The 10,774-nt window shown below is 40.4% G+C and overlaps 2 protein-coding genes across 6 annotated transcripts in view; both read right to left on the reverse strand.

Annotated features, from left to right (window-relative positions):
- Nucleotides 1–3,969, reverse strand: part of LOC103384279 (endonuclease V) — a 55,887-nt gene extending 51,918 nt beyond the window's left edge. For 2 of the 5 annotated variants that reach the window (XM_025058532.1, XM_025058533.1), the window contains exons 1-4: nucleotides 3,774–3,969; nucleotides 2,300–2,471; nucleotides 1,837–1,971; nucleotides 228–267 (exon numbers count right to left, since the gene is read on the reverse strand). In XM_025058532.1, the coding sequence (XP_024914300.1) occupies nucleotides 228–267; nucleotides 1,837–1,971; nucleotides 2,300–2,471; nucleotides 3,774–3,817 (391 nt within the window). In that variant the 5' untranslated portion in view covers nucleotides 3,818–3,969. The remainder of the gene's footprint in view (nucleotides 1–227; nucleotides 268–1,836; nucleotides 1,972–2,299; nucleotides 2,472–3,773) is intronic. The other 3 variants (XM_008317741.3, XM_025058534.1, XM_008317740.3) reach the window with 2 other exon arrangements.
- A 2,501-nt stretch (nucleotides 3,970–6,470) lies between these two features.
- LOC103384284 (SEC14-like protein 1) overlaps nucleotides 6,471–10,774 on the reverse strand; it is a 28,225-nt gene continuing 23,921 nt past the window's right edge. Inside the window, exons 11-14 of the mRNA XM_025058500.1 lie at nucleotides 10,253–10,541; nucleotides 9,256–9,434; nucleotides 8,900–8,926; nucleotides 6,471–7,638 (exon numbers count right to left, since the gene is read on the reverse strand). Coding sequence (XP_024914268.1) covers nucleotides 7,533–7,638; nucleotides 8,900–8,926; nucleotides 9,256–9,434; nucleotides 10,253–10,541 — 601 coding nt within the window. The 3' untranslated portion in view covers nucleotides 6,471–7,532. The remainder of the gene's footprint in view (nucleotides 7,639–8,899; nucleotides 8,927–9,255; nucleotides 9,435–10,252; nucleotides 10,542–10,774) is intronic.

Here is a 10,774-nt window from a genome sequence, read left to right on the forward strand (position 1 = left end):
CGGATTAATCCATTTTACATTGATTCCTATGGGAAAAAATGTTTCAGTTTTCAAACTTTTCCGTTCACGATCGGGCCTTCAGGAACGAACTGAGTTTGAAAACCAAGGTTCCACCGTAGCTGCACATTTCAAGCGAGTGTTTTAGTTGCACTGGTTTTGATGATAAGAAGAAGACATTTGAATTTTACTGACAATAAAACGTCTCTGTTCAGTCAAGAACATCTCACCTCTGTGGTGAAAGAGACCATTCCCGTCCACGAACACCACCTGCAGGCAGAAGATCAAAACACATTTGTTAAAAAAAAATATAAAAAAATGATGACGTGTGATAAAGTATTCATTAAAAAAAAACACATCATCATCATTGACATTGAGTACTTTTTGCATAAATGCTAAGAAACTGTGTTCATAATGATATCTCCGGGGGTCAGAAAAGTGGAAATCGATAACTGACATTGATAACGAAATCAGTAGTGTTAAAGTCTAATCAATTCCTATCCCTAGTGTTAAGATAAAACTATTTTCATGCTTATGTTCAACAGAAAAACAAACACAAGGTTTGAATTCAAATTCTCACACTGCTGGCTTTAGAACACAACACTGAACTCAAAGTCAAGAGTTTATTTAGTTTTAGTAACTTACTTCACCGCGTCGAAGTTAAAAAAAAAAAAAAAAAGAAGCATATGTTTGTATTTGTGTGTGAATGTGTGTGTTGCCGACAAAGACAGGGAAAGATGGAGCCGGAGTACGTGGGAGGACGAAGATGCGGAGGCTTCAACGAAGTGAACGGAGTGAGGGGGCGAGGAGGATTTGGAGAAACAAAAACAGAGAAGAGCTTTGTTACAGATTCAAAAAGGTATTCGGCAAGATGTGCGTGCGCTGCAGGTGAGAAAGAAGAGGAGCGAAGAAGTTAACCGTCTTCTCCTGGCTCTCTTTTCTCCTCTACTGTTACACCATCCATTCAATATGTACTGTGTCACTACCTCCAGAAATCTCCTCTGTACTTCATCCACATCTTCTCCTCCCGCCCCGCAGCTCCATCATCAACAAACTTTGTTCAAAATATCCACCGTCTCCTCGGCAACAGTGCTGTGTTTGGCAGTCTTTGTTGTTTTTTTTTTCCTCTCTACATTCTGACTTAGTCTCAATTCAGTCAATAAACCTGGTTTGGTTTATGTTGCTCTGGTCGATGAAACATCAAAGGTATTTTAGTCGGCTAAATTGGAATTTGATTTAGTCGACTATATTGGAATTAGATTTAGTTGACTAATTTAAAAATTAGGTTCAGTCGACTAAATTATAATTAGGTTCAGTTGAGTAATTTAGAATTAGATTTAGTCGACTTAATTGGAATTATTTAGTTGACTAAATTAGAATTAAATTTAGTCGACTAGATTCAAATTAAATTTAGTTGACTAAATTAGAAGTACATTTGGTCAACTGATTAAGAAGTTGATTTCAAAGACTAAATTTGTATTAGTTTTAGTTGATTAAGTTATCATTAGATTTACTGGACAAACTTATAATTAAGGTTTCCTTAGCTAAATTAGAATTAGATTACTAAAATGGGATGTGTTGATGTATATTTTCATCGCCGCCAGGGGTCGTTGTTAAACCAGCGTCTGATCAATCTATTCTGGATTTGCCCAGTTGTCTGTTAAATAGGTTTTTTGAGTTTAAGATTAAGCTAGGTTTAATTTCATTCCTTATTTACGAGGCAAATGTGTTTTGTGAATTTTGGCTATAAAACTAAAACTGACTTGACTCGACTAGACGTTTTACAGCCGCCTAAGAAATGCTTTATTTACTTGCTTTAAAAAAAAAAACAACCCAGACCTGAGGTTGAAGTCGTGGCTGCTTCTGCTGCAGTCGCTGCAGAGCTTCTAGCAGGAAAGGAGTTTCTCTGAAGGCCAGGAAACCTGCCACGTACGGAGCTGTCAGAGTCACCATCCGACTGTCTTCATACAACAGCTGCAAATGGAGGAGCAGAGAGAGGAGGAGGAGGAGGAGGAGGAGGAGGAGGAGGAGGTGAACAATGGATAAAAGTTTGTTTGTAAGATTTCTATTAAGTGAGCGTCCATAAGAGTGAGGGAATTTGCAACTGGTTTGCACAGACCGTGTATGGTACACTGTAGGTGCCTTGCTAAAAATGAGTTACACTCCCACGGAAACACAATGACTAAGACACTGTGTCATAACAAAAGTCAAATAGCTATTTCTGCATGTTATTTGCAATGTGATTTATTTCCTAACGCAATGGGGATAAAAAAAGGAACGGAGTCGATAAGATATATATCACCTTCAAGTCTGGGTAGCTGAGGACCACCAGCTGGGCACAGGCCCTGGTGTCGTCCCCCTTGATGAAGGACAGGTCCACTCCACCGACTCTCTCCAGTCCCGAGAAGACTGGACTCTTCTGCCAGTCCTCAGTGTCATGGTCCAAAACCTGCTGTCTCAGACGGGTCTGTTCACTGAACATGGAATTGAAGTTGAACTTTTATTAGGGAAAAAAATGGATGCAATCGAAGCCAGCTGTGTTTTGTTACTATAGGCTAGACCAGGGGTGTCAAACATAAGGGGACATGGGACAGAACTGGACCACAAGAGGGTTTAATCCCGACAGAACTGGACCACAAGAGGGTTTAAACCCCTTGATACATTTTGAAAGTAAAAAAAAAAGCACAAATGCTTCATGTTTTGAAAGTAAAAAAAAATGCACAAACGCTTCATGGTCATGTTTTGTAAAATGATATTTCATTAATATTAAATATGAATAGTATTACCATGACTACCTACTACGACAAACTAAGGCCTGGGCGCCACTCAGCTCTGTCCAAATTATATAACTGGTTTGTATTGTGATTATACTTTGGTGCAATGCCCCCATTTTCCCTATAGATGGCGTAGAGAAGGCTAAGAGCATTTTAGCCTTTATGCATGACTCTTGCGTGTCATTTATCTTAGTTCACACCAACACTCCATCTAGCTGCTATTGACTCGACCCGCCCTGTCAAATTTTGGGACAAATTTTGCCCCGTGAGTTTGCCCACGCCTGTACTATGACTACAACTGTACTTTTACTATTTATTATATTTTTATGTATGTTTGTGTTTTATATGTTTACTGTAGTAGCTTGAATGTTGACAGACTGACTCAAATTGTAATTAGCTTTGGATAAAAGCATCTGCTAAATATATTGTTATGTAATGTAATAATATACTTCACATGGAAACAAAGGCAAGAAACATGCATTTACTGTTACCTATAGGTGATTATGGTATGGTTGTACTGGACCAGCACACTTGACATGCAGTCACGCTGTATGTGGCCCTTGAACCAAAATTAGTTTGACACCCCTGGGCTAGACATATATATATTCTTGACAGGATAGTTATGCTGAGGTTCAGTTAAATCTGACGAAGGATTGATAATATTGACTTTAATTTGACTAATAATGGAAAAGGCGACGTTAAAATCTGACTGAGGCTGACAGAGAGTCTGGGTACTTCGAATAGGTGAGTAACTGAGACTACGAATAAATAAGGGAGAGTTTATTATGTTGAAGGAAAACGCGTGCGCACCAACGGACGTCTTTAGAACGCCGTACAGAACTCCACGTCGACTGAAAAACAAGGAGAACTGACAACTGAAGTTCTTCTAGTCGGCGGGGGACTAACAAGAGCTGACAAAATGCCAGAACATTCTGGAGTGGTGTGGTCTGTAACAGGCTGTAGCTTCGCCTTTATAAAAACACAGTCAGGACTTCTTCTCACCTTTCCCACTGTTGGACAAGACCTTCTGCAGGTGGAGCGGACATCTAAGTTATCTGTGCCAGCCTTAATAGCCAGGGAAACGGAAACAACGTGACCAAACGCTAGTGTTTTTCTTCCGCATACTGACGTCACCAGAAAGGCGGCACTTGTATGCAGAGCGACGGTCTTGTAGCGACGTACGGACAAAGGGTGACATCTTGTGGTTAAACTGAAAAAGTGCAGTAATAAATGCAGTTTAAAATGTCTTATTATTTAGCACCAATACCCGTATAACTGATACGTTTAATAGCATGACTAACACAACAATAATAATAATAATAATAATAATAATAATAATAATAATAAATAAATTACTATGTTTTGGCTAACGTTTGCCAGTTTTGTTGAACTATTATCATGTATTTTTATTGTATTTAGTTTGTGGTAATCTTAGCTAACCTCAACCTGAACTGTAATGCTGCCATGCTAAATTTAAGTAACATTTAAAATCAAAAGAAAAACAGAAGTGTAAATGTATACAAATACTGCTCACTAATGGATCAATGCAGAGACACACATTCAGATAATTTCTCATAATTCAAGTTTAATGTTTTCAAAACAGAAAGGCTCCAAATCCCGACATGTGATTTTTATTTCATTTTTTTTTTTACATTATTTCTCACATGAAGGTAAAGATATGCAACGATATCATGAAAAAGCAGACACAAAAACTGTCGCGTTGAACAGTTGTAGCCCTCATTTGTTAAAATCATTACATGAGATCCTGATGAATATGTTCGTGTGTTTTTTTTCCCCCTATGGCTTTACACAAAATACAACTTTTTTTTTCTTGTTAAATAAATTAGATTTAAAGTCTAAAGCAAAACTGGAGTGTAAAAGTGGAAAAACTCAGAACCAAAGGAACCGTTGAAGGCCTGGAAATCAAGTCTCCTGGAGAGTGGTGTAAATGTGGAGAGCTGGTGTGGAAGGTTCTGGACATGCAGCAGATATGTCTCCACAGGTCTGGTGGACAATGTTCTTTACTGACCTCAGATTGAATTCTCATGTCCAGCGGTCGCCTCCAGGTGGCAGGTCAACACAGCTGCCACCAGCCACATTTTAAACTCGTGTTTCATCTCCATCATATCTCTCATAATGACCCTGGGTAAAGGTGGTTCCTTCTGCCCCCTACTGGCAGTCAGATCTAAAGTATACAAAGTCATGAATGTGCATTTTGAAATGTTCATAAGTTGACAACTGGTCATTTTGTTACAGTGGTGATGATAACATGTTTATCCAAGTGACACTTACAAAAGGCTAAAAAATGGTGTTTATTGACACATGGCTCTTAGAATGGCTATTTATTTCACTTTGTTAAATAATAATAGAACCTGTAAACCCAACCACCATGTCAACATGCAGTAAGTCCCTGTTTCACCTTATCGGGTTTTTAGCCTTGACTAAAACAGTAACAAATCATAGTAACATTCATCCCTAATGCACTCTGGAATCTCAGAATCAATCAAATCAATCAATCAATCAATCACAGCATTTCTGCAATCAATCAATCAATCAATCAATCACAGCATCCATAAGCACTGCAAAAGCCCCAACAGCTACTTAACAGTTAGCAAGCGCTAACCAATGAGTAGCAAATCCACAAAACAAAGACCAGATCCGACATAATCGGGAGTTCCTTAATTCTTTACAGAAGAGCAAAAAAAAAAAAGTGGTGATGTTGAAGTGACGTCTGTCCGTGTGTCTGACAAAATAAAAAACAGCCACGATGAGGAGGTGATGAAGAAGAGGAATCTTATTTCATCAACGTGATTGTGTGACACTTCTACCTTCACTTCAAGATCTTCAAAGGTTTCTAGGCCTCAGCTTACATCTTAAAGAAATGTACCAGAGCAAACAAGCTTTTGCGCAGGCACAGAGGCATCAAAGTCTGGTTTCGGCTAGGAAGCCACATGACGGCCTCCAAGTTTTCTGAAGCCCAACAATCAAATAGGCCGACAAGTAGTTGTATTTGTCTGATTAGGTTTAGCTTGTTCGCTAACAGCAAAACAATTAACTCTAGAATACGAATACGCTAAGTCATGCTGGGCTTCTGTTGCTGTCTATGTGGTCTCACAATAAGTTGAATTGATGGCAGCACCTTGTGTGTGTGTGTGTGTGTGTGTGTGAGTTCTCCTCAACCTGTCCGGTAGAAGTTCTGAAAATGTTTTTTTTTTCTTACTACCTTCTAACCCTAACCTAGCCTAACGTGGTAACAGAAACAGTAAGTGATAGCGATGATGCCACACAGTTTGAGCAGTTTACTGGCTCAGTTTAGCCCCTCTGTCAGGTCTGACCTCCTGTCAGCACACCACAAACAAACATCAGCCTCAGTCTCCACAGCACCCGTGATCTGTCACACACACACATCTAGACCGAAACTTCACTCACCTCACACAATAGAAATTTATTGTTATTGCTTCTAGCGGGTTAGCTTCTCCCCGCTAACCGTCGCGCTAAGGTCAAAGAGTCTTGCCTTTTTCAAGCCCTCTAGAGACATCACTAAATACTACACACATGCAGGTGACCTTTGACCGAGGTCGAGTTGGGCCGCAGGACATACTTCCCGGCTCTGTATGAATGGCTTGGTTACTGTTCCAAACATTTTGCGCCTGCGTAGATGACTCATTCCCAAAGGTTGGAACATTTTCTTCTCTTTGCTTTTTGGATAACCAAATAAAGATCTTTATAGCTTATTAAATAAATGCTGGTTGTTTTGTTGTCTCTCTGTTCATAAGAATTTGAATAATAAATCACAGAATAAATTTAGAGAATCTTAAAACAACTATTGTCAATATATTATTATCAAATAAGGAATATTTATGAAAAATGGCTGACAATGATGTACTACGAACGCATGTATAAAAGTTTGGTGGACTTACGTGTCAAACGCAAGGATTTAAAGACACATGGACTTTCTGACCACTTGATGGCGCCATCTTGTTGTGTCCTTGCATAACCCATTACTGCTCTGAGTAAGTCCTCTGCTGTAATGAAATGTTAAGACAGTACGAACGTGCCAATAAGCGGAATCCTGGAAAGCATGACCCGGGCCCAAACGTTTACCCACGTTTCCCAAGATTCGACAAAACACTGCCGATTTTTCAAAGTCCTTAAGACCTTGTTCCTGTGCATATCTTGGTCATGTGTGTTTGCGCACGTAACAGTTTCTCCAATCCTTTCCAGCCGACACAGCGCTGACGTCAGCCATCTGTGTGTACTGTGCGTTTGAATGTACATGTAAAAATGCATATATATATATATATGTGTGTGGGTAACAGCGCCTCCAGTGTCATCATCAGGTCCCGCCACTCTCAGAATAAGAAAATATTGCTTCTTTCAGCTTACCGTGGTGCAACAAAGGCACCGTGAGACTGACTGTCAACCCCTCACCTTACGACCTTACGTAGCATTTCGCTCGCGTTCCTGCTGCTGCCGAGCAAAGGTGCCAGGCACGAGAAATATGGATGACCTTTGTGCAAAAAATCAGCCCTTTAGAAATTGTACTGTTTGTTTTTTTTTTTTCTCTTTTTGATGAATTCCTTGTTTTCTGTTTGTACAAGCATGCTTCAGTCCCACAGAGACTGTGCTGTGCATAAGGACTGAGTCCAGAGATAAAGGGGACGGTGGGTGGAGAAGAGGATGGACTTCAGTGGTTTACAGTAAAGGTCAACGCAGGAGAAGGGGTGGGATTGAAGACCTAGGCTTCCCCCCCCCCTTCTTCTACCTGGAGATCATGGAGCTGGACTGCGACTGAACCGACGAGGTGGTGGCGGCACTGAGCTGAGAGAAGCCGCTGTGGCTGGACTCCAGGCTGGTCATCGAACCCCTGAGGACGGGAGACAAGGAAATGAGGGAACATGCCTGAGAATATGTATCTGTTGGTGACAAACTGAATGTGCGTGTGTGTACGTGTACATGTGGAACTCTGAGAATATGTATCTGTTGGTGACAAAATGAATGTGCGTGTGTGTACGTGTACGTGTGCTTGTGTTGCACAACCATGCAGCCAAGTTACACCAACGCGAAGAACAGTAACCCCTGTGAATCCAAGTCTCTAAAAGTTGCAACACCAGCGTGCAGAACCGAGGTGAGGAATTTTTAAGAACAATTTTATGCTTTCTAGCTAAAGAGTCCCTGCGTTAAGTCCTAGCTGTGTCTTGTGCAGGCACAGAGGCATTGAAAATACAAAAACACCATCGCATCAGTGTCTTCTTTGACTGATTGGGCAAACAGTGATCAAAGATCAGGGTAATCTTAGATCTTTTTTTGAACGTATTTGAACTCGATTCATATTAATGAAATAAATCAAATTAAAAAAAATAATTAGTTGAATTTTTTTTTTTTTTTTTTAGTAATTACTAGACATTTCAGGCAACCCCATTTGAATTCCAGGCAAATCCACATGGGGCTGCGATGATTGGATGATTCCATTTTAGTTCAATGAGTGACAGCAGTAGGGCCACACCATTAGTTTAGGTTCCAAAAACCCCAAACCAATACCAGCAGACCACCATCAAAGTAGGAGGAAAATAATAATAATTATTATACTTACGATGTTTTATTTATGTTTGTAAAATGTTATTTAATAAAACTGCACCGTCCGATATCATTAGAACAACTTTGATGGTGATCTGGAGACTGAGGTCAAATAAAAAAAAAACAAAAAAACAAAAAACGGAAATAAAATTGACAACAGATGTAGAAAAGTTGGTGTTCGACATTAGTGAGACGAGAGAAAAGACAGAACGTGTGTGTGCTTGTCCGTGGATGCCGCATCGGTGTGTTTTAGTGTAGATGCAATTCAAAGACTTATCGTAGTTAGTCATGCAGACGGGGGAGTTAGCCTTGTTGCCAGGACACTTGTTCCGGCATGACTGAAGCAGCGACCAGTTAGCCGGCAGCTTTGAAAAAATGCTAACAATATTAGCATCTCTTTGCTGCAGCGGAAGCACAACTGCCATTGGAGGGTATGGAGGAGCTTTAGGTTTAGTTCTGCAGCCAAAAGCAGCAATGCTTAGCTATGGTGCTAATAAAAAAGGAAGGGGGGGAGGGGGTAAGAGGGGGGGGGCAGACACTGAGCCACTTACAAACTCTGCACATCGCAGCAAGCGGTTCTTAAGACAGAACGTACAGCAGGAGGAGGAGGAGGAGGAGGAGGAAGAGGAGGTGGGAGTGGAGTGGACAGAAAAAGGGTGAATTAACAGAGATCGTAAAAAGGGAAGTGAGCCACTATTTCAGAACTCTTTAAAAGGGACTTCAAATTGCGATACTCATTATATTTATCGAACGTATTTTTAGCAACGGTCTGGAGGGAGGAGTAGCTGAAATTAAAGAGGAGTGAGAACTCAATTGTCTGAAATGAAAACCATCACATCGGTATAAAACAGGAACACACACACACAGGTGTAAAGAGTCCAGTCGGACACACACAGATGGGACTCACCTGAAGTCCTCGGAGCCCAGCACCTCAGTGTAGTACATGACTTTACACTTGTGCGAGGAAACCTGCAGAGTTGCCAGGACGTCGTCCACCCGGGGCAGGTTGGTGGCAGAACAGGCCGGCATGTTGTGGAACTTCCACTGGAGGATGTAGAAACCTGGCCATCGTGTTATGTGGGAACCCTGGAGAACAGGACGAGAACAACTTTGACTGGGTGGAAACGATCACACGGAAGATATACTGAAAGAAAAGTTGCAGTCGAGAATCCTTAAGGCAAAGATAAAAAAACAGGACAAATGTTTTTTTTTTTTTGAATTCTCAATGAAGAAACTTCTAGAAAGTAAATTGAGTGAAACAAGGAAAACTTTTTTTACCCAAGTAAAATTCCAAATTAAACACGAAGATGAGAGGAAAAAGCTGTCAAAATACATACATTGACACAGAAACAACGATTTTTTGTAAATGACTAAGTTAATAAAGCAAAGACGATTAAAGGACAGAATAACCAAAAGACCGGAAACTCACAAAAAAGATACCTGGAAAGTAGAAATAGAAAATAAATGTGAGAAAAGAAGACGCGAAACAAAGATTGTCTACTAGACAAATATTAAGAAACTCTTAAATCTGGACAAAAGTTACCTTAAATTGGTTCATCCATTTCTAAATACAGACCAAAAATAGCGAAAAGAGAAATATTTGTCTGCCTGAAGACTTCTACAGTAAAGCCCCAAAAATTGACTAAATTTTTTGGGACTAAGTTTTAAAAAAGTTTGAAAGAAGTGGCAAAAAGATTACTGAACATTAACCAAAAAAGTTTGAATTAAACAAAAGAGAAAAGATATTAATTAAATAAAAATGTAAAAGTATTACTTAGAAAAGACAGCGAAAGATGGAGCCGTACAAAAACAAAAATGAAACCGACAATAGTCAAATGTTAGCAAACAAACTAAGAGGAAAGATCATTGCGACACCTCAGATCTCCACAGTCCTGGACCCTCACCTGAACACTTTCTCCCTCCTTGCAGGTCAGCGGAGACTCCACCATGCTGTAATCCTGGCCCAGCGTCCACGACTTGTCGATGAGCTGCACGTTGTTCCCGACCGGTGAGCTGATGCCGTGGGCTCCCAGGGGATCCTTGCGCGGGGGCTGCGGCGCACGTTTGGAGTGGTAGATGTTGAAAACCACGTCGCCTTTGCACACGTCGAAGTCCCAAGTGATGACCGAGGAGGCGTCGATGATTTCGATCAGCAGCTGAAGTGACAAATGGTTATCCTTAAGGCATACGTGTCAAACTCCAGGCCCGGGGGCCAAATGTGGCCCGCGGGAGCTTAAAAAGCATTTAGTAAAGTCCATGCAGCAGAGATTCTTAACCTAAGAAATTACGTTTTTATAATCAATCAAATAATAATAATAATAATTAGTCTGTTATGGAGCAGTTACGTCTATACCAAAAAATACCAAAAAAGGTTAGGGACCGTCCCTAACCTTTTTTGTTCCAAGGACTGGTCAGCCAGTACCACC

The sequence above is a fragment of the Cynoglossus semilaevis genome, chromosome 9 (genome assembly GCF_000523025.1).
Source record: "Cynoglossus semilaevis isolate Cse_v1.0 chromosome 9, Cse_v1.0, whole genome shotgun sequence".
Lineage (NCBI taxonomy): Eukaryota > Metazoa > Chordata > Actinopteri > Pleuronectiformes > Cynoglossidae > Cynoglossus > Cynoglossus semilaevis.